The following is a 27,431-nucleotide window of genomic DNA, read 5'->3' as shown; positions in this document are numbered from 1 at the left end:
TGCTTATGTTCCCTCTCTCACTGTCTCTGTCAAATAAATACATAAAATCTTTAAAAAAAAGTAAATGAGGGATGCCTCGGTGGCTCAGTTGGTTAAGCGGCTGCTTTCGGCTCAGGTCATGATCCCGGTGTCCTGGGATTGAGTCCCACATCGGCTCCTTGCTCGGCAGGGAGCCTGCTTCTCCCTCTGCCTCTTCCTGCCATTCTGTCTACCTGTGCTCGCTCTCTCTCCCTCTCTCCCTCTCTGACAAATAAATAAATAAAATATTAAATAAATAAATAAATAATAAACGAAAGCCACCCCTGCCACCTCCACTGTCATCTTATATCTCCTAACTCTCCTTTATCTGTCTTCTCCAGGCGATACTATCTGTATTAGTTAATTATCTGACTTCCAGATGAGAACGTAATCTCCTTGAAGATAAGAGACTGTTTTTTGTTTTTTTTTTTTTTTAAAGATTTTATTTATTTATTTGACAGAGAGAGATCACAAGCAGGCAGAGAGGCAGGCAGAGAGAGAGAGAGGAGGAAGCAGGCTCCCCGCTGAGCAGAGAGCCCGATGCAGGGCTCGATCCCAGGACTCTGAGATCATGACCTGAGCCGAAGGCAGCGGCTTAACCCACTGAGCCACCCAGGCGCCCCAAGAGACTGTTTTTCACTAGATACTTCAGGTCTGGGGCAATGGTAGACACTCACATAATTTTTTTGTTGTTGCTGTTAAAGATTGTATTTATTTATTTGACAAGAGACAGACACAGCAGGGGGAGTGGTAGAGGGAGAAGCAGGCTTCCCACAGAGCAGAGAGCCCGATGCAGGGCTCTATCCCAGGGCCGTGGGATTATGACCTGAGCTGAAGACAGACACCCAAGGACTGAGCTACACGGGCACCCCATCAGATATTTGTTAAATAAAAGAATATTTTGAACATATGCTTTGTGTTAGAATTCTTGATGTGGACTAGTCATTAATTCCCGTAACAGTTTTATAAAATTAGGTGGTAATATTATTGTACCTATTTTGCAGATAAGAAAATTGAGGCTTGTTATATGCTCAAGTTATAGATGGATGCTAAGGTAATAGTGGATACTTAAGTGGGGGGGTTAGATTAAAGCCTCTGTAGTATTCTATTTCCTTCATTGCTAAAGTCCTTGAAAATGTCTTCTAAAAGTATTTTCTATTTCTAGGTCAACTTGTATTTTGGTCATTGAATATTGAGTCACACTGTAAGACAAAATTCAGTTATGGATCAAGAGACACAATGTTTTTGTTATAGGAATGGGCCTTTCTCTCTCCCTGCCCCCACGAATGCTACATAGTGGAACTCATGGATTTCTGATGCCAAATCCAGTTGTCATGGGAGTCATTCTATAAATGGCAAGCAAAATTTCCCAAACATTCTGCAGTGGTTGCTGTGTTCTATGTAATTGGTCTCTATACTTCCACTCAAGCCTTCTTCCAATCCACTCTCCATACTGTAGTCTATAAATAGAATCAAGTCATTCCAGTGGCTTCTCATTGCCCAAGGGTTCACTAACTCCTTAAGGTCTGTCGGTGATTTGACTCTGAGATTTTTAAATGATTTTCTAAGCACTTTGTTTTTCCTTGTACTTGAGGCACACCTGCCAGCCCAGTATCTGGATGCCACATGTGTCTTTTTGCCCCAGGGCTCCCTTCCTGGCTTGGGATGCACACTGCCTAGTGGTTTGGAGCCTTGGAGCCCCATATTCCAAACTTTAGTCCAGCCTCTTGCCTTGGGCAGGTGCGTTCTTCTGTGGTGCCTCAAATGTAAAATGGAGGTGATAATAGTACCCACCTCATAACGTTATTATAAGGACTAAGTGAGCGAATACATGTAATGCTTTAACGCAGTGCTTGGAACATAGTAGGCATTTAATAAGTGTTAGCTGTGGTTATCTCCACTTTCCCTAGCTGTCTTCTATTTATCCTCAGCCAGCCTTTTATGTTTTATCAAATCAGAGTTTATTGACTCAGAAATCACCTCTCTTCAAAGTTTCTTTTTATACATACCTGTTTCTGTGTTCTTCTAGAACTCCATGCTTATCTAGCATGGCTCTTATCACAATTTGAAAGTGTTTACTTATTTTGTGTGATTATATGTCTGCCTCCTCCATTGGCTATTAGCTCTAGAAGGGCAAAAATAACTTGTTTGCTTGCCATTGTATTCCCAGCACATTGCTGGCACATAGTTTGTGCTTAATAAATGTGCCCAATGAATGAAAGTGCTGTTTAACTTTTCCTTTCTTAAAATAGGATCTTGGGATCTTTTGCAGTAGTGCTGCTGCTGCTTTTTTGCAGGGGATGGAGGGAGCAGAGGTGGAGAGAATCTTAAGCAGACTCCATGCCCACAGTGGAGCCCACCGTGGGGCTTGATCTCATGATGATAAAATCATGACCTAAACCAAAAATCAGGAGTTGGATGCTTAACAGACTGAGCCACCCAGGTGCCCCAGGAATGCTTCTTTTGAGAAAGATGAATGCTAGCATGGAAACTAGCTTTATTTCCAACTTGGGAGGCTTGGAAAGCTGAGCACAATGAGTAAAGATACAGAATGAGTAAAGATACAGTGAGTAAAGCACAATGAGTAAAGATACAGAAGGCAGAGGGTCAGGGACCGCTGGAAGACAGGCAGAAAGATCAGGAAGATGGACTTGTTCTTTAAAAAAAAAAAAAAAAAAAAGAATCCTTATGCAGGTCAAGCTTGTTATATCTAGAATACTGGAGAACACTTCACAGCAATAAATTTGAGTGGTAAAGTGGTAGGTGTGTCTGATCTGAGAGTCCATATTTCCTATGAAATGTATACAGTAAGAGATAGTTCTAAACACCTGGGGAAAAAGAGAGATTTCCAAGAGCTATCCCACTCTTCTGCCTCCCATTATATTTTCCTTTGTCCTTATCTTTTCTGGTGACCCCCATTAGAACATCTTCCGATTTAAAACCTGGTCATCTTTCCTTATGTCCCCTGTTTACCCATTACTGCTGTTTCCTAGAAGTTGTATTTCTACCACTGAAATAGAAATTTAGACTCCTCCTGTCCCATTGATGAACTGTCTTGGCCAGAAGTTGAGTAAGTTGGCTGCTCAGGGAGAAAAGACTCAAGAGGCAGGTTGTGCTGGGAGATCTAAGTACCAGTCCACAAATCAGTGTCACCTACTTATGAAGTCAACACTGTGAGTGCTGCAGAAAGAGGAGTCATGGTTTCCAGCTACAAAGAAGTAACAATCTGTAAGGAAAGAGAAAACTAATATAGTCATTGGTTCTTTGGGTATGTGTTGGTATGCATCTACCATGTGGCAGGTGCTCTCCTTGGAGCTGGGATATAACAATAGATGAAACAGAAGTTCTCATATCATGGAACTATATTCCAGTGACTCACAGAATAAGTCAGGTGGTCCGGAGTGCAGTGCAGACAAAGCAGGGTAACCAGATGGAGAGTGAAGGCATACTGTTTAAGTAAGATGGTCAGAACAGGACCATCTGCTCCCTCTAGTGATGTTTGAGCAGAGACCTGTGTGAGGTTAGGGAGGTAAGGCCGGGACAGGAGCATTCCTGGTAGGGCCAGAGTGCAAAGGCCCCGAAATGAGAGTATATATCTGCATGAGAAGGGCAGTGGGGCTGGAATAAGGGGTGAATCACTCTGATAACTGGGTAGGAGGTCAGAGAGGGAATAGAGTTGTCTTCAGTTTATGTTGGGAACTTGTTGGAATGTTCACTGGAGGCATGATGTGGATACGATTTGGGTTATTGTGGGAAGAGGACTGTGGTTTGCAGTGCCATCTTCCAGGTGAGAGAGGTGGAGGCTTGGACCAGGGCGACAATGGTGGTGGTGGTGAAGAAGTCATGGGATTCTAGATTCATTTCAAAAGTAGAGTTGACAGGATAAGTCAGATGTGGGGTGTGAGAGAAGAAAGTCAGAGATGACTCTTAAGATCATCTGTTAAAAGTTGCTTGCGGAGATGGGTCTAGGTCTGGAGTATACTGTGTGTCCAGAGGAGTCTCACTAGGAGTGGGGAGGCCTTAGGTCTGGAAGATGCTTAAAAGGAGCCTTAAAAAGTGGCATGAAGGGTGGTTTTATAGGAAATAAAGCAATATGAGGGGTAGAGCATTTAAAACAGAGTTATGTTCTGACTCCAATCCTCAAAATATGCCTGGAGTCCATTCGTTGCAGAAAAAGTGGTGATTTATCCTAAACAAAGCTTGCATACTGATGACACATGGCCCTGGGAGGCATGCTGCATTTGTAACAGCTTTTATGTTATGAAAATAGTTTATATGTTGAAGATATTCATTAATTACTGTTATTTCGTTCTTAATGCTTTCTTCGTTCAGTTGACTGTGATACAGAGAACCATCATATCAAATATTGCCACATCTTATGGTAATACAATTCTCTCTATATTCTTTCTCTGAAAGTTGATGAAATGAACTGATATTTTACGTGTATATTGCATAGGTATGCAGTGTTTTCATTTTTCTTTCTATGCTCCTGTAAATGGTATAGGATTTAATGATATTAGAATTATACATGACAAAAGAAGGACATGCATCTGAGTGCCTGTTTGGTGCAGGGCATTGTAGAGGGATCCCCAAGACATGCTCCATATACTGAAGGGATTTATAATGTGGTAGGAACACCAGAGATTCGGTGACACAGCTGTAGGACCTCAATGCAGTACTTTGATTCTTGCCAAGAAATAGAATTCTTTTTTTTTTTTTTTAAGATTTTATTTATTTATTTGACAGACAGAGATCACAAGTAGGCAGAGAGGCAGGCAGAGAGAGGGAGGAGGAAGCAGGCTCCCCACGGAGCAGAGAGCCCAATGCAGGGCTCTATCCCAGAACCCTGGGATCATGACCTGAGCCGAAGGCAGAGGCTTTAACCCACTGGCCACCCAGGTGCCCCAAGAAATAGAATTCTTATTTTACCAGTTAGTGGATGAACTTTCCTCACTTTGGTTTAAGGACCATGGAATAGGGTTAACATATCCACCAAAACACTGAGAAAGTTAAAAACAAAAAATACCTGTTTTTGAAAATTAGCATTTGTGTAGTGCTTTACTCATTTAATCCTGTGAGCTAGGTATTATCTCAGTTTTAGGGAGGACTCAGTGCAGTGGTACCCCAGATGACAAAAAATTTTGAATATATTTACTAAGTGTTCATCATCTGTTTAGAATAATAACATATTCTGGATGATCCTTTGATCCAAATCCCATTTCCTTCCCATTACATGTACTGTGTCCCGCCCCCGCCCCCCGCCGCGTTTTAGTCATAGTTGGAAACATCCTGTTTCTTAGTTAGGTTAAAGGAAGTAAGTTAGATCTCAACTGTTACTAATTCAGAAAGAGAAAACCTTTGCACATTAGAAAACATTAGTTCGTTGTCCTTGGAAGTAATGGTAGAGATCGTGGGCTTCTGATGAGGTGAAGGGCTGTTGCTGATATTTTATTTTTATAACAGTGCTTTCGTTTGCAGAGTTGGAAAGTTTCGAATTTTTTTATTAGGAAACATTTCGTATATTCAATATAGTACAAGACATATATAAATGTAAAGAATTATATAAAACAAACTATCCTATTAAATACTCTTCAGCTAACATATAGAAATTATCCATGCCAGGGCGCCTAGGTGGCTCAGTGGGTTAAAGCCTCTGCCTTTGGCTCTGTTCATGGGATCGAGCCCCATATTGGGCTCTCTGCTCAGCAGAGAGTCTGCTTCCCCCCACTCTCTCTCTGCCTGCCTCTCTGCCTACTTGTGATCTCTGTCTGTCAAATAAATAAAATCTTCAAAAAAAAAAATTATGCATGCCTTCCGGGGCTTACACTACCCCCTCAAACAGGTAACAACAGTATTGAGTTTTACATTGTTCTAATGTGTTTTCTGTAAAATATCCTTCATATAAGAATTAAAACCTTTTAAATATTGTGGGTAAATTTCATCTTGTTTGACATAACTATTATGAAAGTAGCTCTTCAGAATTATATTTTGATTTACTTATTTATGTTAAAATAAAAAGTTTTGTCTACATGCAGGCAGTCACTTAGAAGGCAGCTTGGGTTCAAATCTGTACATTAGGAGACTTAGATTCAGAAGCTGCAAAGATCTGGAAGGAGGGAATCTTGAGGAAGGGGAAAAGGATTTCCTGTGGATCAAGAAAATTGCTTGCTGGTGTAGTGTTTCTAATGCTTAGTCCTAGGGAAAAGGGAACAAAGAGGTGGCAACTGGAAACTATCTTAAGTTGTTCTTGGCAGAATTGGTACCAGAGTAGCTAAAAGATGGAGTGAAGTATGGCTTCAAGGTCTTATAACAGCAAATTTCCTAGAGGTTCGAGAGTGTTTATATTAACCATGTTTTTGAGCAGTGAAGACTACTTGAGGGGTCACGTCCAGCGTCTTGTCCTGGTCTCTGTCGCTGAGCTACTGAAGCCTGAATCTGGTGCACATAGTGTGACACTAAGTTTCATTTGCTTGGTAGAGTTTGTGGGTAGTCTTTCATCTTTTAGGAACTGTAATCCTCCTAGCTCTTAGTTTTCAATGGGTAAGGAGGTTTTTGTTTTTTTTTTTTTTAAGATTTCATCATATTTATTTGACGGAGATCACAAGTGGGCAGAGAGGCAGGCAGAGAGAGAAGGGGAAGCAGGCTCCCTGAGGAGCAGAGAGCCCGATGCGGGGCTCGATCCCACGACCCTGGGATCATGACCTGAGTTGAAGGCAGAGGCTTTAACCCACTGAGCCACCCAGGTGCCCCTGGATAAGAAGGTTTTAAACAACACCTATGATGTAATTTTAGGGGGTGGTCGTAGACATGTGCATACATGCACACATATGTATCCATACGCATAAAATGCCTTACTGTGTTTGCCCTGGCAGTCGCTACATAGAGGCAGAGTAAGCCTGTAGATGGGTGCCTTGGCTACGAGTGGGGGCTCTGTAGCCGAGCCGGCGGAGTCCGCATTCCTGGGTTGCCACTAGCTAGCTCTGTAGCCTTGCTGACGCTACTGAACCTCTTTGTGACGGTGTCTCTGTACAGTGACGGTAGTACCACCTCTGTCTGCCTTAGTGGCGGGAGGGCTGGTCCGCAGGACGTTCCCGGAGCTCAGGGCTTACCGTGCTTCTAGCGCTGCTCGAGGTTGGCCATTATGTAAATCTCATCCCTGGTGCCTTTTGGTTCATTGCTTAGGTTGCGGTTTGTGTGTGGGGAGATGTTCTTTCTAGAACCATGTCTCCTCGTCACATGATTGTGTGCAGTGCGAGCCTGTTGACACTGTCAGCAGTTGAGGTTTGAGCAGAAGTGTGTGGCGCGGCCGTGGAGCCCGGCGGGAGGGAGAACTGAGCGCCGTAGCGACCGTTGCTGTTTGTGTCCCGGGCGGCAGCTGCCCTGGACGGTTATTTTTTCATCGTGATCTCACGGATCGCCTGGGATGTGGCCGTGCCTTAGAGAAGTGGATTGGCTGAGACGTCTGGTCTTTGAAGAGATTTCATGACCCCGTGTTGTAAAGATTCTCTTCCATGTGCAGTTGGAGGCGCTAAGGCTTTCCGTGTGTGAGGAAGGAAGGGAGACTAAGCCTCGGGTTCAGACGGTCCCTGAAGTATGGTACGCCTGGGTTTGTCACACCTGAAATACTTTCAGTTGGGGCAGTAAGGCTTCTTGCTTTTCTGTCAAAAAGTAATTTTGCTGTCTAAGGGCACCTGGGTGGCTCAGGTCCTGGGATCGAGCCCAAGTCAGACTCCCTGCTCCCTTTCCCTTTGCCCCTCCTCCCTGCTTGTACTCATGGGTATGCTCTCTCATATAAATAAATAAATAAAATCCTTAAACCAATTTTGTTGCCTACAACATTCGGCAGATGATTTGTGGTCTGTGATTCCACTGTAGACATACACAGTACACGTGTGTGTGTGTGTGTATGTGTATATATATATAAAATGTTATTATCAAATGTGGATTTCAGAAATAAGACTGTCTTTCCAATGAATACTTAATTATCAAATGCTTTTCTAAAGTAGGTAATAAGATCTTTAAAAAGGATTTATTTCAGGTAGTTGTATCCAGTAATTTTCTAATTTTTATTTATTTATTTATTTATAGAAGATTTTATTTATTTGTTTGACAGAGAGAGAGAGAGGGCACAAGCAGGAGGAGTGGCAGGCAGAGGGAGAAGGAGAAGCAGGGGGAGCCTGATGTGGGACTCAATCTCAGGACCCTGGGATCATGACCTGAACTGAAGGCAGTTGCTTAACCAACTAAACCACTTAGGGGGCCCTGATTTTTATTTCTAATGTATTGAAATATATATGCAAATAATTATGTGGCCCATTTCTGAATTTTGGGTTCTTACTTACCATTTACTGAGCACCTTCTATGTACCAGGCTGTGTTCTGAATCCTGGTGGCACCCAGTGGATGTTGATGGTCCGATTCTTCTAAATTCTATGTACAGATCCTGCCTATTAAAAATGTGATTATTTTTGTTTTTCGATTGCCTTCTTCAGATTCAGTGGTATGAATTTACTGATTTGGATGTTTTGAACTTAAAACAACATCATGTTGAACTAAAGAACATGTAACTGAGTGACTTACAAAACCAAATCATTTTCATTTTCTAGGTATTATTAACCCAAAGAACCCAAAGGAAGCTCCAAAGTCCTTTAGTTTCGACTACTCCTACTGGTCTCACACCTCGGTGAGTATCCTTACGGTGCAGTGTAATAATAGAGCAGTGCTGGTTGTGAACAGTTTTGAAAGAGCTTGAAGGTCCAGAAAGAGTACAGAGATGACTAACACCTAGGAAAATGGAGAGAGTGGGGCCCTTTGCAGTACTCTTCTTATTAGTAAAGGACCCAAATCTTGCTGGCTTCTAGGGATTTTTCGTGAACTACAGCTTGCATTTGTTTCTCTTCATTACACTTTTTTTTTTTTCTGTTTTGTGCTAGAGTAGGAGAGGTTTTAAACTACTGACAGAACCTGATGACCAACAGAAAGACATGTGAAAGGGGTTGGACATTTGTCACTAAAAGCTAGGTTTATTGAGAAATAGCCATACTACCTAGAGTGAGTGCTGGGAAGTATTTTTATATGTGGACTTGACCTTTGAACTTTTAGTACCATTTTCCATTTAAGAAAATTTTCTTGTACCTTTCTGTGGATGGAAGAGTGATACTTTTAAGGTTATGGAAAGTGACATGTAATTAAGTGAGATAATTTCTTGCAGATATTTTTATGTATGGCTGAGCTGGATGACTGTGTTTGTGTGTATGTGTGTGAAATAAGAGAAGAATAAGCTATGTGTAGAAAGTATTTAAAAATTTTATATTTTAATAGGTGACTGTTGAGATTCCAAACATTTAAATTTATTATAGCAGTAATCAAATAAGCCTAGGAAAGAATACGAATAAAATGCCATTTATTTCTCCTTTTAATCTCTATAGCCTGAAGATCCCTGTTTTGCATCTCAAAACCGTGTGTACAATGACATTGGAAAGGAAATGCTCTTACATGCCTTTGAGGGATATAATGTCTGTATTTTTGCCTATGGGCAGACTGGTGCTGGGAAATCTTATACAATGATGGGTAAACAAGAAGAAAGCCAGGCTGGCATCATTCCACAGGTAAAAAAAACAAAAAACAACAAAAGACCTCTGTTTAATATTACTTTTAGTTTTCAGTTGCTTTAACGATATATATTTTTCTTTTATTTAGCAAACATTTATACAGGGACTATCATATGCAAGGGACAAAAAAAAAATCACTTTTTCCTTTCTTCAAAGGATCTAGTAGTCTAATGGAAAACACCGACACGTATACATGTCTGTCTTTAAATGTGGGAAGTTGGCATTTTGTAAAAGTTGTGCTGCATACCCCTGTCTGGGTATTTTATCTTTTGAACAGTGCTACCAGCTTCTTTAAAAAATGGTAGCGTGTGCCAGGCTTTGTTCTGAATCCTGGGACACCTGATCGATGTTGTTGATCAGATTGTTTCCCAAATCCCATAATATAGATCACCTTTTAAGCATATGATTATTTTTTAGTTTTTTAATTGCCTTATGAGAGAGATTTTCCTTTTATCTTACTAATTTAATATTATCACAGTAAGCTTGAATAGTCTGAGAATTCTTAAGAGCAGTGTCTTTTGACCTTTTATGTTTGGAATGGAGAGGAGTTGTAACATAGAAACTTAGGAATTTAGAAGGAACTTCTCTCATTAATGACAGAAGTGTGGTTTGCTTTTATTGATGATATTTGGAATTAATTTTAAAGTTTTTTTTTTTTTTTTTTTTTTACTATAGGCCTAGTGTAACCTCTGTATTCTGAGAATAAGTTACATAAGAGAGCAACAGCTACTTTTTCTAATGGATTATTGGACTATAATTTTAAATTCAGCTGTATAATTGAAATGCTTAACTATCAGTAAAGACTAAGAATTTTTCAGAAAAAACTGAACATACTAACGTATTTTCTTCTGTTAAAAATATATGTCAATATTAAAACATCTATTAGGAATTGTCCTTTGTATATAGGAGTAGCAAAAATTATAATAATAATTAGAGAAAATACTGTGTAGCACTCATGATGTGCGAGCACTGGTCCAAGTGTTTCAGAGATACTCACTCAGCTCATCCTCCTAGTTTGACCCTAAGAAGTAGATGCAGTTGTTACCTTTATTTTATTTCCCTCATTTTAAAGACGAGGAAACTGAAGCATAGGAAGGTCATATCACTTGCCCAATGGAGGGGTAGAGCTAGAATCCCAATGCAGGCACGGTGGTTCTGGAGGCCTTACTTCTACTACTATGTATACTTCTTTAGCAATGAAATAATTTTTTGTAGATTATAGCAAATTATACTAAACAGTCTGTTTACTCCATCATACACTTAGTTTCTCCATCCTTCTCCTTTAATCTTTTTTTAAAAAAGATTTTATTCATTTATTTTGACAGAGAGAAACAGTGAGAGAGGGAACATAAGCAGGGGGAGTGGGAGAGGGAGAAGCATATTTCCCACTGAGCAGGGAGCCCGATGCAGGGCTCGATCCCAGGACCCTGGGATCATGACCCGAGCCGAAGGCAGACACTTAATGACTGAGCCACCCAGGTGCCCCTAATCTGTTTTTATATAATTACATATATATCTCTTGTAGAATTTTGAAATTTTTAATTTTAATGCAAAAGCATTAATTTTTAAAAACAAGATTATCATTTAGAAACTTCCATTTATAATAAATTTTTAAATTCTGTTTAGACTTCTAGAGAATCACCAACATAGAGTTCATTTTCCAAATCTGTACTGATTGCCTAAACATTAAATGTGTAGCAGATGAAAATTTAATAGAATTTTATTAAGTATTCCCATTAAAATATCACATTTTGAATAAATTCAAAGGATGGGGAGAGTGAAATTTTGTGATTTTCCTGATCTAGAAAAGTTAATGTTTTCTGTTGGAAATGTCACTGTGAGGTAGAATAGCCTCTTATAAAGGGCTTGGAATCTTAAGACAAAGGTAAAGGGGAAAATTTTATACAGACAGAATTATTCTTTTATTTATTTATTTGAAGTAATCTTTATACCAAGCGTAGGGTTTGAACTCACAACCCTGGGATCAAGAGTTGCATGTTCCACTGACTGAGCCAGCCAGGCACCTCCGTACTATCAAAATTAATTCTTAAATACCTTCATTTACTCCCTTGAAATAGTATGCATTCTCTCTTTATACATACGTATGTATGATTTGTAATGTGTATGGTAACTGACAATATAAAATAAAATTTATATAGCATAATAAAATGTGTACAAAATGTAGGGTTTTTTGTTTGTTTTGTTTTCGTCAGAGAGAAAGAAAGCATATGTGAACAGAAGCAGAGGGAGTGGCAGGCGGAGGGAGAAGCAGACTCCCCCTAAGCAAGGACCCAAAGTGGGACTTGATCCCAGGCCTCTAGGATCATGACCTGAGCTGAAGGCAGATGCTTAACTGACTGAGCCACGCAGGCGTCCCCAAAATGTAGTTTAATAGTAGTTTGACTGCTACATAATAGTAGTAGATTCACTGTTACTCTAGGATAGTGTGAAGAATTGGATTCTACATAAATTTAATGTGCTAGGGACCTAACACAGGAAGAGACAGAACTTTTCCCCTAAATGTGGCTTGCTTTCTAAGGAAACATTTCTGAGATGCTGTCATCAAGGGAGAATAAAAATTCACAACTGTCCTTTTATTTCATTCAATGCATTCTCCTTTGATGTTGTTACCATTAATATTTTGAGAAAGAGAAAAGGGATCTCGCTAATTCATTTAGCACTCGTGGGTATCTTTATACTTCTCTCGTTTATGCTGTTCACACCTCTCTCCTTCTGCCTCTGTAGTTATGTGAAGAACTATTTGAGAAAATCAATGACAACTGTAATGAAGAAATGTCTTATTCTGTAGAGGTGAGTACAACCGTGGGTTAAATAAAGCCACAGGCCTCTGGGCTCCATTGCCTCCATTCCAGTGGGCCCAAGTGATGACTGTGGATCATTTAACCACTCTCCCAGTTTTGTATTCTTAGGCTACTTCTGAGTTTTGGTCATCATGAATAATGTTGCAATTAAATCCTTGTTCATAAGTCAGAAGCTTGTTCATAAGCTTTATTTTTAGTTATTTCCTTTACGTATCAGGTTGTCAAACAATACATGTGAATTGCCAAATAGCTTTTAAGAAGGAAACACTGTACCAATTTCCAGTCCCATCAGGAGGGTGTAAGTACCCATTGTGTCATTGCCAACTTGTAGTATTTTTGTTTTTGTAAATTATACATATGCCTATTTACATTTTGAGATTGCAGTGTTTATCTTAATCGTTTGTGTGAATTCTTTCCCCCTTTCATATTTATTAATAGTGATTTGTGACAGGCATTGGTGTTTGTTTGTTTGTTTTTGAAGATTTTATTTATTTATTTGACAGAGACAGTGAGAAAGGGAACACAAGCAGGGGGAGTGGGAGAGGGAAAAGCAGGCTTCTCGCCCAGCAGGGAGCCCAATGCGGGCCTTGATTCCAGGACCTCGGGATCATGACCTGAGCCGAAGGCAGAGGCTTAACGACTGAGCCACCTAGGCGCCCCCCAGACATTAGTTTTTAAATTCTGTATAATCAGATCTCCCCTTCCCCCTTTTTAATTGCCTACAATCTTAGTTATTCTTCACCCAGTGTATACTCCAGCTTTTTGAAGAAGAGGTCTGTAGAATTACATTGTATACATATATTCATTTATTTGATTAACATTTCTGCTAATTGATATGTGCTCTTTGAAGCTGTTTCACTTACCTCCTGCTTTGCTACTCAGTTCTGTAGTAACTGAAATTAAGTGTTCTGTTAACATGAGCCTGTTGTTCTGAGACATGAAGCTGTTTTTAAGCAAACTTTTTTTTAATGTATGTGTTGTGATTTTCTATAGGACTTACACAATTCCAAGTTGACCCACATAGCTGGTCAACTTTTCTTTACCTATAAAGTGTTGCATAAATCTATAAATTTTAGAGAAGTCTGCCTTGTGACTATCATACACCAAAATGGGAATGTGCTGCTCTAAAAATATTTTTGTTAAAATTAATTCTCTAAATAACTTGTCTCATCCTATATTCTTTTTGACAACTAAATGTATAACAAATGAAAATTCAGTAGATTTTATTCTTATTAAAATATCACATATTTTAAATAAATTCAAAGGATAGACAGAGTGATAGAATGTGACAATTTTTTGAGCTTGTAGATAATAAAAGAAGATGCCATGTCCTTTCATATTGGAGTTCACAGCTTGCTTGGAGTGCGGTGTAGTTGATACTGTACTTCCTTACGTTGGGACCTCTACCCTCTCTCCTGCTTCTCTCCTTTATTTTCTCCAGCCACACTGGCTTTTTGGCCGTTTCTGGAACAATAGGAACTTTTCCTACCTCAGGGCCTTTACATTTACTTTTTTTTCTGCCTGAAATTTTCTTCCTTTGTATATCTTCTTGTCTAAGTATTTCAGCTCCTTCAAGTCATTTGCCCAAGGCTTACCCTCTCAACGAAACTTACTTTGACCACCTTATTTAACCCTGCAGCTGGCCCTCCAGCCCAGCACTCCTGGTCTCTCTCGTCCTGTTCTCCCTTCCCCTCCACCCCACTCCAGTTCTCTTCATGTTCTAACCTACTTTAGAATTCTGTTTATTTATGTATTTGTCACTTATTTTTATTTAGAATCATAAACTCGCTGGGGCAGAGATTTTTGTCTCTTTTATTTACTGATGTGTGCCAAGTGCCTAGAAAATGCCTGGAAGATGCTGCTGTTCAGTGAATTGAATTTGCCGCGTGGGGGCTGTAGTGGCTGGCTTGGAAGTAAAGGAACTAGTGCTGGCTTTAGGTGGGTTTGCATGTTAGAGAATAAGTAGCAGAGCTCAGCAGCCCTACCTAGGTTACTTGGGTCCTCATACTCCCACACCTGGGTGAAAAGGGACAACAAATCATTCAAAAAGATGTAGTATCTTTCTGGGACTCCAGAGTGTATGTCCAAGTTTAAGTACTACACAGGAATGTTAAAGTGCCGTTTCACTTTATAGGAAGACCTGCTTTAAGAAGGTGTACTTGTTGTCCTATTGTTTTAATCTCGTAGGGGATCAGTTACTCAAGGGTTCTCCATATTTTAAAAAACTGATTCTAAAATGCAGTATAAATATACAGTCAGTGGGACACCTGGGTGGCTCAGTCGTTAAGCCTCTGCCTTTGACTCAGGTCATGATCCCAGGGTCCTGGGATGGAGTCCCGCATCAGGCTCCCGGCTCGGTGGGAAGCCTGCTTCTCCCTCTCCCACTCCCCCTGCTTGTATTTCCTTTCTTCCTCTGTCTGTCTTTGTCAAATAAATAAATAAAATCTTTTTTTTTTTAAAGATTTTATTTATTTATTTGACAAAGATCACAAGTAGGCAGAGAGGCAGGCAGAGAGAGGGAGGGGGAAGCAGGCTCCGTGCTGAGCAGAGAGCATGATGTGGGGCTCCATCCCAGGACCCTGAGACCATGACCTGAGCCGAAGGCAGAGGCTTAACCCACTGAGCCACCCAGGTGCCCCAATAAATAAACTCTTTTTTTAAAAATAAAAATGAAAAGTATACAGTCAGATCTGAGACTGAGTGAAAGAAAAAAGCAATAGAAACGGCGGTTCTGTTGTTTCAGACACTTGGAAATGTGTCTATAGAAATGTGAAGTATACAAGTGCCAAATTCTGTCGTGTGCTTGAATAGCTCAGGATACACAAGAGAAGAGCATAATGAGTCTTCCTGTGGTGAATTCCCCACTCCAGAGCCTTATTTGCCTAGAAGTTTGATCTTACAGATAAATCAGGACCAGAAGCAACCTTCAAAGCCAGACTCTTGAGTGAAGCTCATTTGACTTATGAAACCACTACTTTTATTTGTTACTTTCCCTTTTATTTGTTATTCTTCCCTAGACCAGAACATTAAACATTAACAAGCCTGGTATATTATCTTATCTTCCTGTGGACAGACTTATGTTGGAACCCTGCTGGTTTTTTAGTGAGCATGGAGTTAGAGAGGGAGGAGTTTCCTAGATGAGTGAGATGTTGGCTTGCTTCAGGTAAAGAAAGGACAGTCTGAGACCTTCATCTCCACGATAGGAATGGTCCTGCTGGTAGGACGAGAGTTCCAGCAATGTATTAGCTGAGGCTTCCTCTCCCCTCACCAGTCGTGGACAGGTCTTGCCATGCCGTCAGACTCCATGCTGACGAGTCCTCACTCCTTGTGGTAGATACATGGTTTGTGTGTGGTTAGTGTTACCATACTGGGGTTGCTGGTCTCTTTTTTGTCTTCCCTGCTCTGGAACATTGGTAGTATTTCTTCATGTTAACACTAATAGAATTTTTATTTCCAAGCTTTTAGAGTAACCTCACTGTAACCCTCAATTACTGACAACAGCATACATTTTTAGAAGTGTATTAGTAACTGGTAAGTTGCTACTAAAAATGGTATTTTTTTCTGACTTAGGTAGTGGCTGCTGACTGCCGAGGTAGCCTTCTTAGCTCCTTTTCTTTCCTGAGTCCATCAGAAGGCTGGTTTTAAGCTAGACAGTGATGTCTGTACGACTGTTAATAGAATGAAATGGACTAGACCTATGGCATTTCTCTTTGTAAAGATTGCTGATCTCTCGTTGTAGAGCTGTTTTGTTTTTTTTTTTTTTAAAGATTTTATTTATTTATTTGACAGACAGAGATCACAAGTAGGCAGAGAGGCAGGCAGAGAGAGAAGGGAAAGTAGGCTCCCTGCTGAGCAGAGAGCCCGATGTGGGGCTCGATCCCAGGATCCTAGGATCACGACCTGACCCGAAGGCAGAGGTTTTAACCCACTGAGCCACCCAGGTGCCCCTGTAGAGCTGTTTTTTACAAGTAATCTCTGTGCCTGGTGTGGGTCTTGAACTCACAACCCCAAGATCAAGAGTTGTGTGCTCCACTGGCTGAGCAGCCAGGTACCCCTAATTGTAGAGTTGGGTTTTTTGTTTTGTTTTGTTTTTAATATTTTATTTTTTGACAGAGACAGAGTACACAGCAGGGGAGCTACAGAGGGAGAGGGAGAAGTAGGCTCCCCACTGAGCAGGGAGCCTGATGCGGAATTCGATCCCAATACGCTGGGATCATGACCTGAGCTGAAGGCAGATGCTTAACTAACTGAGCCACCCATGCGCCCCAACTGTAGAGCTTTGAATAAAAGTATAAAAAGAATTTTTAATATATAGGATTTCTTTTTCCAAGTCCTCCAGTTCACTTAATAATTTATTTTTAGGTGAGCTACATGGAAATTTACTGTGAAAGAGTACGAGACCTGCTGAATCCAAAAAACAAGGGTCATTTGCGTGTGCGCGAACACCCACTTCTTGGCCCTTATGTGGAGGATCTGTCCAAGCTGGCAGTCACTTCCTACACAGACATTGCTGACCTCATGGATGCTGGGAACAAAGCCAGGTATGGTAGAAATAGACTAATGACTGAAGGCTTTGGCACCTTTTCAGGTCCTTTGTTCCCAGTTAAGGATTTGAGACCACCTTTATACTTATGAAAGTTGCTTTAATTGTAGATCCTCTGATCCCTTGGCTGTGCTGGGGTAAAAAGAAAGGGCTTCAGCATATTCAGCATCTTCTCATCAAAATAATGCAGTGCTGAAACATGGCAGAACGTTGGTTAAGTTAAAATATCAGGTTTTGATTAGGTTGTGGTAAAATGTTGGATAATCATATGCCTGTGGAATTAATTGTGGAATAAAGAATACAAATTAAATGCCCCGGTGGTTTCTAAAGGGACAACTGAGGTATAAAAATGATTCTGATGGGAGACCTTTGGATTTGGGGATAACTTGATAAGCTTACAAATAAGGTGTATTGAGAACAATTTGTGCAAGTGACAGTCTCGTGATCTATGAATAAAGCTATTGTTTCTGATATAGTTATGCTATCCATTTTAACTTTCATCTAAGAATTCCATTGTCACATGTCACCTTTATGTTTATTTAGGACGGTGGCGGCTACCAACATGAATGAAACAAGTAGCCGTTCCCATGCTGTGTTTACCATTGTTTTCACCCAGAAGAAACATGATACTGAGACCAACCTTTCCACTGAGAAGGTAGGACAATGTCAGTGTCCGGGCTTGAGTTGTATGGAATGGGGATTTTCAGAAGTCTCTCTGGCTACTCTCTGCAGCTTATGGAGCGGAGAAAGTTACCCTTTTTTCTTAAGAGAATATTTTGTATCTTTTGCTTGTCATTTTTATTCCCATCCAAAAGCAATTTTTAGTGAAATTTTTTGGGTTTTTGAGTGAAATTGCAAGATAGAAAATAGGGTTAAGAGAAAACAGAGACTTTGGGTCTCTCTCAGAAACTACTCTGTTCAAAAGAATTAAGCAGTTCTGTGGGGAGAAAATCTTTCCTTTTTTATTTCTTGACTAGAATCTCTTAATTACTTGTTTGGTATGTAGATTTTTGTTTGTTTGTTTATTTGTTTTGAGCCCTGATAATGTTATTGGGGGTTAAATATTTAAGCAACAATTAAGCAGACAAGGTGTGTTTTTCCTTGGAAAGCAAAGGACTGCACAGCGCCTGTGATGCTCTTTGAATACCTTGCTTGTTCCTGTCTCCTTTTCTACAGTAGTTAAATGCAGTAGACTTTGGAGTTAAACTGCTTTCTTTAGATCGTGCCTCTGCCACTTTACAGCACTGTTACCTTGGGCAAGTTACTTACCTCTTTGTGCCTCAGTTTTCCCAACCTCATGGGATTGTTAAGATGATTAAATATTGATACAGGTTAGTGCATGTAACTGCCTGTCTCAGAGTAACCATTCAGTAAATGTGAATTTACTGTGTAATAAATTTATGTTGAATTCTTCTCTGCCTATGTATCTAAGTAGCATGCCACTGGATTTTTAAACCTGAAGTTAGATTTATTATACTGGTAGTGATGAAAGATCCTTTGCCTTACAAACTGAGTAATTTGTGAGACTGACGTCACTAAAAACTAGGATCACCTTTTACTTGGTGACTTGTTTTTAGCTGAAAATTATTTTATTTTTAAAAATTTTTTTATTTAAATTCAATTTAGTTAACATATACCATGTTATTAGTTTCAGATGTAGAATTTAGTGATTCATAAGTTATGTAGAACACCCAGTGCTCATTCCATCAAGGGCCCTCCTTAGTGCCCGTCCTCCAGGTACCCATTCCCACACCCACCTCCCCTCCAGCAGCCCTGTTTGTTTCCTAGAGTTAAGTCTCTTATGGTTTGCCTCCCTAGCTGAAAATTATTAAAAAAAAAAAAAACACCCTTCATATAGGTGATCAGATAACTTGACATTGCTTAGCTAGTTACAATATTAATGCTATTTACATCTTGAGTGAAAACATTTTTTCCTTTCTTCTATGATGTCCCGTCTACAAAAATAATTATGTTAATCCTATAACCACAGTTCCTTTGACAATCCATTTTGGATACTTTTGTCTAACTTTCCCAAAGCTTTATTTTTTTTAACAACTTTTATTGATTTGTTGAAGTACAATAGACCACACATAAAGTATAAAATCGGATTAGTGTGTATGCACCTGTAAAATCAATATCATAGTCCAAATCGTAGCCACGTCCATTCCCCTGAAAAGCTGCCTCATGCCACCTTATAATAACCGTGTCACTCCTTCCACCCTCGTACTTACTAGGCAGTTCTGATCTGCTTTTTGTCACTACAGATTAGTTTACACTTTCCAGAATTTATAAGAATGGAATGAATAGAATGTACTGTTTTCTTGCCTTGCTTCTTTCTTAGCATAATTCTGAAATTCACCTGTGTTGTTTTGTGCAACAGTAGTTCACTTGTTTTCATTGCTGATTAGTATTCCATTATATAGCTAGATCACAGTTAGTGCATTAACTCGCCTGTTGGGGGGCATTTAAATTGTTGACAGTTTTTGAGCATGAAAATGAAAAAGCCATGAACATTTGTGTACAAGTCTGTGTGGCTGTTTGCTCTTGTTTCTCTTGGTAAATACCTGGGAGTGGAGTGGTTGAGGCTATGGTAGCATATGTTAAGCTCTGTAGGTCTACAACTTTGCTGAACTGCCTTCCAGAGTGATTGTATCCTTTTCCATTCCCACCAGCAGTGTGTGAGGGTTCCAGTTGCTGGAGGCTTCATATTTAATGTGCCATTTATTGGGTTAATGAGTTTTATGACACACTGTTATAACATATGTCCTGTGTATCTTAAAATGACTTATTTTGAACCAAGGTAATTGCTGTGAACTTTTGTGCCTGCTGTGTCTCCCTGTGCCGTATGTAAGAGCTCTAACAAGTATTTGTAGTCTTCTGCACGCCTAATTTTTAATTTCCTGCCTCTTGGTGTTTCCTGGTTCTACCTGGCTGGTTTTTGAATTGCCCCAATGTCCTTGTTCTTGACCAGGTCAGTAAAATCAGCTTGGTGGATCTGGCGGGCAGCGAGCGAGCCGACTCAACTGGCGCCAAAGGGACGCGATTGAAGGTACTGATTTTATCAAGCAGCTGACCTAGTCAGTAAACGCTCTGTAGCACAGGCCAGCAAACTGTGGCCAGCGGGTCAAATCTGACCCGCACCTGTTGCTGTAAATGAAGTTTTACTGGGACACAGTCCCCTCTATTTGTTCGTGTGTTGTCTCTAACGGTGAGGCTGAGAGCTTGTGACAGAGAACACGTGGCCTGCAAAACCTTTACAGACATTTTGCTGACGCCTGATCTGTAAATTCGATGGAAGATAAGTAACGTAAGGTGATAGTTAAGGAGGACTTGATGGTCAAGGTGAGAGCTGAAAGGTGTTCTGAGGAACAGGCTAGATGGAAGCATCCCTGAAGGGACAGGGACACACAAAATCCAAATGTGAGAACACACGCAGCCCTCTCCAGAGGGATGGCTATTTAACAAGAGCAGAAATCGCATGTTGGTGAGTTGGGGGAAGAAGGCAGCGTCCGTAAGCTTTTGGGGCAAGCCATCTTGCCCATACTCAGGACTGTGAGTTAGGCGTGTGGTCCTGGCATGGCATTAATGTGAACAGGGGAGATTGTGGACTAAAAGAGGTTTTTAGGATTTGTGGTCGTAAGTCAACAAAGAGTGCTAGCTCAGTTGTATCCTGTGCGTTATAGATTATGTGGCCATAGAAGATACTCTTCATCATAATTCTTTCATGTTTGGTATTGATTTCAGGAAGGAGCGAATATTAATAAGTCTCTCACAACTCTGGGCAAAGTCATTTCAGCCTTGGCAGAGGTGGTAAGTATTATATACTTGATTACATGGGAAAACTTGTCTGTTCAGCAAATGTACTTGATGATATTTTATGTGTTTATGAAGACTGACCTTTTTTGGCCCTTTTGTGTAATCTTGCTTTCTCCTTTTAGAGCTTTTCAGATAAGATACTAGGTATAACACACTTTGACTTTCTACCGAACACAAAAGAGATCAAGGAGAGTGAAAGTAAACATAGATCTGTAGAGGCCAGACTGAAAACTATTTACGAAGACCTAGGGTTTGGTTGCTTTTTGAGCCTTCCTTCAGCTCTCTCATCAAAACCAAGGATTTTGTTGCATAATCTTTTCCTATACAATCTTTTTAAAGTAGGTTACAGTACCTTTTGGAGTTTTTTTAAGCATTTGCCTTGGTGAATGCTGTTGATTTGGGGGCCAATAATGTATTTTTTAAAGTTGTGTTATTCTTTCCTATTCTTTAACAGTGGGATACTGTAACTGTAACAGTTTTGTGTCATGGGCTTCATTTTTTAGATTAAAGGCTAAGGAGGTACTAGTCATTGTATACTCTAGTTTAGTACATCGTTTGAATCCCTAAAAAGAATTAGATGCTTCCTTGCTTGTTTCTGAAAAGTCATACTCAATTGATTAAAGTACTTTCTTTTTGAAGGCTTAATCCTGTGTTCTTTCTTTTAAATGCTTCATCTGTAGGACAACTGCACCAGCAAGGTACGGAGGGGTTTGGTAGGAATGAACTAGCTGTAGAATCAATTGTGATGATTGTGAATCCTCAGCAGGATGTATGGAGGCATAAGGAGGAATGGAGCCTTGAAAAACAACTTTTTGTTACTTGCTTTCTGGCTCTGGAATTTTGAATTGCTGTTCACAGTGACCACGAATCATGAGACTGCACACCAAACCTAATTTAGGGAACATGATTTGCTTTGGAGAGGGAATGCAGAATAAAGGAACAAGAGGGAAAATGAGGAAGCGTCTGCATTGTGTTTTTTTTAATGTTTCTCCTAGTGATCTGTGGGACTGTCACTTGAAGAAGTCACCTTTAAAGCTCTTGAAAGGGCAATGAAGATATTTCTTATGGGTACTCTTCTAAAACATAACTGCCTTCTTGAAAGTATTAGGATATTTTTCTTAAACCTCTTTGTATAATCTTGTTTCCTATCATGAAAAGTCATGGATTATTTAAATTGTTAAAAAAATTTTTTTTTCCTACTCTTTGGTTATATATAAAGTGAAGGCTATAGAATCAAGTTAAACTCCATCTCTAGAACACATGCTCTTTGGGGCGCCTGGGTGGCTCAGCATTTAAGTGTCTGCTTTTGGCTCAGGTCATGATCCCAGCTTCTGGGATTGAGCCCCATATCGGGTTCCCTGCTCAACGGGGAGCCTGCTTCTCTCTCTCCCCAGATCCCCTGTGCTTGTGTTCTGTCTCTCGCTATATTTCTGTCATAAATAAATAAAGTCCTTTTTCTTTAAGATTTTATTTATTTGACAGAGAGAGACAGCGATAGAGGGTATACAAGCAAGGGGAGTGGGAGAGGGAGAAGCAGGCTTCCCACGGAGCAGGGAGCCCAATGTGGGGCTCTATCCCAGAACGCTGGGATCATGACCTGAGCCAAAGGCAGCCGCTTAATGGCTAAGCCACCCAGGTGCCCCAAATAAATAAAATCTTTAAAGAAAAAAGTTCTTTTGCATCCTCTTAATCCAAATACAATAGACTTTTCCTTATATTTCTATACACATACTCTAGAATTTCTTAGTACTATTTTGCATTAATAGTAGAGCACTCAACAGTTTTGAGTCACATGAATAACATTGGAGATAAAGGGAGTATCTGCAATGAATTATTTTATTTTTAAAAAGATGTTACTTAATATTTGAGAGTGAGAGAGACAGGAAGGAGCAGAGGCAGACACTTTAACTGCCTGAGCCACCCAGGTGTCCCTGCAAAGAAATATTTTATACTCATATTTTAAAATATATAGGTTTGTTTTCTACTTGTACACAAATTACTTAATAGAAAGTAATGCTTTGTTTCTTTTGGTTTATTGGAAAAGCTGCCTTAGATTTAAAAAGTCTGTTGTTTGATTTTATGTATGTGTGGATATTCTTCAGATACCTAATCTGAGTCCCCAGACATGAAAACTGTTAAAATTTAGTGGTTTTTCTAACTTGTCCATGTGCTCATTTTTAACATTCATTATCAACCAGAGGATAAGTTTACAAAGTATTTACCTGCATATTTCCCATATTGCTCTGTGTCACAATCGTTTGCAAATGATTTTTTTAGGATTAGTTTTGGAAAATCCAGTTTAGAACTTCGCATCTGTGCCATAACTATAATAGATCAAAGACAAATTTTAGTTTTTATGTAATAAGTATAATTTTGGGTGAATTAAAATATACTGTTATTTCTACTGGGGAGGGAAACAGGATTACACTGTCCGTATTTGATAGTACTTCTTTTTAGAGAGGCTAGTGATGTCAGTAAGTAAACATTTTTAGGTAATTACTGAGGCCCTTATTTGTGAGAATATATGAGATTAATAATGTAAGAGAGCAACTAGAAAAGAAGTGGCTAAAATTCTGAGATATTTTCAAATGGAAAAGGTAGAAGTTCTGTTAATGGTTCTTTATTTAGCTACTCCTTCTTAATTTAGTCTAATTGACCAAAATGAAAATAGAACATTGTTTGGCAAAGAGACACTGCTTATTTTTATAGTACTGCTTGCCGTCCTTGTAACTGATAAATTAGCTCTTGCAGCATTTTCAGTACTAACCGTAGGCATAGTGGAGTGTTTAGGTGTGGTGAGGGGCTAGAGAAGGAAGAATTGAGGTCTCAGGCCTCAGGAATTTTGCAGTGCACGGATTCTCCCACTAAGCTGTGGAAGACAGAGGGGTAATTCTCCTTACAGGTCTGTGTCATTTAGAAATAGATCCTGCTGTGGGAAGTGACTTTCTCATTGGTGGAAAGTGTGTCTGTGGGTGGACTAGGATGAATTGGAGGGGATGTTTTTGATAAGAGATGGAATTAAAGTGCTACTTGCCTACTTCCTTTCCTCCTCAACAGACCAGAGGTCAGCTACTTAGTACTCTTTTTCTGAATACCCATGCTTTTGTAAGAACTAGATCATCCTTAGTTTAAACTTTAACCTCAGATTATACCAGGACTGGGGAGAGATGTTTTATCAGTGAACCCTGGCTTCCTTTAGTGGCTTCTTAAATTGTTACGACTTAGTCGTCAGTCAGAACAAACTGCAGTAGCTATTATCTGCAAAAGATTTGCATTAATTTTTACTTTCAAAGGATATAATTCCATTTTAGTACTGGCTTTGTATTGGTGCCTTTTGCTCTATCTCATGATAATGCGAAGGGTCACAGCTGTATAAGTAAACGCTTAATACGTATATGCGGACAATTCATCTCGCAGCCTTTACAGATCTTCAGATTAGTAAATCACATCATTGTCTTAGACCTTTTCACCTTGAGTCCTAACTCTGTCAGTTGGATTTATTTGGGGTATAATTTCCTTCTAAAGAAACCAAATGTATATTACTTTTACAAGAGTTGTTAGAGATGCAGCAGTCCACTTGATGATTTGGTGGTTGGCCAAGTAAATTCGTTAACTAAATGACTTGGCTCCTACACATCTAACCTGCAATGCCCAGGATTCATATTTGCCCCTCTGCAAAAGTGAAATACCATTGTTTGAGGCTTGGAAATGAGAACGATGTTAAGGAATTACTGTTGATTTTGTTATGTGTGATATGGTCTTACGGTTCTGCTTAAAAGAAAAAAGTTCTTCTCTGTTGGAAATATGTATCTAAAGTATTTATTTATAGGTGAAATATTGGATTTGCTTTAAAACACTACCAGCTGTAAAAGATATGATATAGACACGATATTGGATAATAGTATATTGAGTTAAATTTCCTGAATTCGGTCATTAAAATGTGACTAATAAGTAAGAGAATGTCCTTATCTGCTGAAATATTTAGGGATTAAAAGGCATGGTGCCTGCAATTTATTCAAAATGGTTCAGGAAGAAAAAGTGTAAAGTGTTTGAGGGATAATAGAAACATGATTGCAATGGTTGGAGTTGCATGATGGATGTATGGTAGGTCATTATGCTACTCTCTAAGCTGTTGTGTATGTTCTAAATTTTTCAAAATAAAATATAAAAAGAAAAAAATTGTTTTATTGCATGAACTTTGGGTATTGTGAAGAATTGAAGCCTGAATGTTAAATTTCTACAGTGATGGGGTTCTACTGTAGTTTACTTAGGAATTTTAGACTGGTTTGCCTTTCCTGTGAATTTTTCCTCCCTAACAATGCTAAGACCATTTCTTTCTGTTTAATAGAGTAAGAAGAAGAAGAAGACTGATTTTATTCCTTACAGGGATTCTGTACTTACTTGGCTCCTTCGAGAAAATCTAGGTATGTCGATCACTGGTGTGTAGTTATCTGTTTAACGCTGTTTACTGATTATCTTTTGTGGTTATTTGTCTTTTATGTTTGTTTTGGAGAAAATTAATCTCCAGATACCCATGTTACTCTTGATTTAAGTTGGTTGGATTTGCTCACTCTTTAATCAGGGTTCTCTCCCGCATCGTGTTGACCTCAGAACAGGGACTGGTGTGGTGGTCTTCCTAACCACATCTGCTTCAAAACTATCGCTCCTTCTTCAAACCTCTTTTGGAAACTCCGTGTTACCTTTTTGCTGATGGTTTTTGACCTCCAGGTCATTCTCTTTATTCTCTGTTCTGTTCGCCTCTTTCTCTCCTTATGAGAAGGGAGTGATGAGCTATGTCAGATGTCGCTGATAGGAGGAAGAGGCTTGAGAATGGCCCACTGGCCTGTCCTCATCACTGTGACTTGGACTCACTAAAGGCATTTTGGTGGAGTGGCTGAAGTCTCCATTGGGGTGGGAGAGGGAAACTGTCACAGTAGATCCAAACACCAAGATTAACGGTGTAACAGTGCCCGACATGGGAGCATGCAAGACATTTGTTGACTCTTGATTAAATCTTGGGATCCGAGGTGGTGTTGTCTAATTGGACATAAATTTAATAAAATTCTTCTTTCTAAAATGTGTATGATTTGCGATAACCATGATTCATCTTCTTAGGTGGCAATTCTCGAACTGCAATGGTTGCTGCTCTGAGCCCAGCAGATATCAACTATGACGAAACTTTGAGCACTCTGAGGTACTCCCAGTTGATCTTGATGGCTAAGTAGATTACCGTGCCACATAAGTCATTTTGTTACACCGTTGGTTTTCTTATGCTATCTGGGTAATTTTTTATGTAAGTAATGATCCATCCCTCTCATAACAGGGAAAACATGGGTTGGGGGAGATTTTCATTTTTATTTATTTTATTTTTTTGGGTGGGGGAGATTATTATTGTAATAGAATTGACCTGTTTATGGTTTTCAGTTTCACTTTCAGTTTGTTACAATTTTCATTTCTGTAAAAAGAAGTTCCCTTGCGGTGGTTGTCATTATAGAGATGCTCAGCTCTTAACAAGTAACACAGCTATGAGTGTACGTAGTGTTAAAAAATTACAGGCTGTTCACTAGTAGAATATAGTTGGCTGTTGAACAACACAGTGGTTAGGGGTACCAAACCTCTGCACAGTTGGAAAACCGCATATAACTTGACTCCCCAAAAACTCGAATTACTAACAGCCTGCTGTTGACCAGAAGCCTTACTCATAACATAAACAGTTGACTAAGCCATATTTTGTATGTTGTACGTGTACATAGGTATATGTATATAATGCCATACTGTATTCTTACAATAAAGTGAGTGATGGGAGAGAACATGTTATTAAGAAAACCATAAGGAAGAGACAACACATTTACAGTACTGGACTATATTTATAAAAAAAAAAATCTGATTATAAGTGGACCCATGTAGCTCTAACCCATATCGTTCAAGGGTCAGCTGTATTTCTATATATGAATAGTTTTCATTACTTTAATCTAGAACTTTCTACTCTTCTCCTGGTGATGGAAAGAATCCTGTACAGTCTGACAAATGCATTTTAGGTTCTCTTTCTGGTGTTTATTTCTTTTATGATTTGGGGTAAATCACTAAAATTCATCTGAGCCTTTTTCCTCAAATCGATAAGATACTATAAAACTTTCTGATGCACCTACTGTTAGTAAGGCTCATGAAGTGTGCAAATGCTCAAGCCGTTTGATTTAGAGATAGAAGTAATGGTACGTTACTTAGGAGAAGTGGAGTATCTGAGGAATGGCAAAAATGAATGTTCTTTCTGGATATAGATATGCAGACCGTGCAAAACAAATTAAGTGCAACGCTGTTATCAATGAGGACCCCAATGCCAAACTGGTCCGCGAATTGAAGGAGGAGGTGACGCGGCTGAAGGACCTTCTCCGTGCTCAGGGCCTGGGAGATATTATTGATAGTAAGTGAATTAAGGGTCAGCACAAACTCTGATCTGTTCCTCTTCAGGGTGCTTGTATTTAAACTTAGATTCAAAGCACATGATGAAGTCAGATGGTGGAAAATGTTTTTTTTTGTTTTTGTTTTTTATTTAAAAAAAAAATCCAGTGAAAATGATCTCAGAATCTTCCTTTAGGTAATATAGATAGACTAGTAGTCTATC

At 39.5% G+C, this 27,431-nt stretch overlaps 1 protein-coding gene across 3 annotated transcripts in view; it reads left to right on the top strand.

Annotated features, from left to right (window-relative positions):
- Nucleotides 1-27,431, top strand: part of LOC111154629 (kinesin family member 1B) — a 142,252-nt gene that overhangs the window by 31,972 nt on the left and 82,849 nt on the right. For all 3 annotated transcript variants that reach the window (XM_022514365.1, XM_022514364.1, XM_022514366.1), the window contains exons 3-12: nt 8,624-8,700; nt 9,446-9,625; nt 12,374-12,439; nt 16,813-16,991; nt 17,537-17,648; nt 19,965-20,042; nt 20,738-20,803; nt 25,158-25,233; nt 25,925-26,003; nt 27,088-27,230. In XM_022514365.1, the coding sequence (XP_022370073.1) occupies nt 8,624-8,700; nt 9,446-9,625; nt 12,374-12,439; nt 16,813-16,991; nt 17,537-17,648; nt 19,965-20,042; nt 20,738-20,803; nt 25,158-25,233; nt 25,925-26,003; nt 27,088-27,230 (1,056 nt within the window). The remainder of the gene's footprint in view (nt 1-8,623; nt 8,701-9,445; nt 9,626-12,373; nt 12,440-16,812; nt 16,992-17,536; nt 17,649-19,964; nt 20,043-20,737; nt 20,804-25,157; nt 25,234-25,924; nt 26,004-27,087; nt 27,231-27,431) is intronic.

The sequence above is a fragment of the Enhydra lutris genome, unplaced genomic scaffold (assembly GCF_002288905.1).
Source record: "Enhydra lutris kenyoni isolate GAN:26980312 unplaced genomic scaffold, ASM228890v2 scaffoldscaffold38, whole genome shotgun sequence".
In the NCBI taxonomy this organism is placed as follows: Eukaryota; Metazoa; Chordata; class Mammalia; order Carnivora; family Mustelidae; genus Enhydra; species Enhydra lutris.
This window is presented reverse-complemented; position numbering and strand designations above follow the sequence as displayed.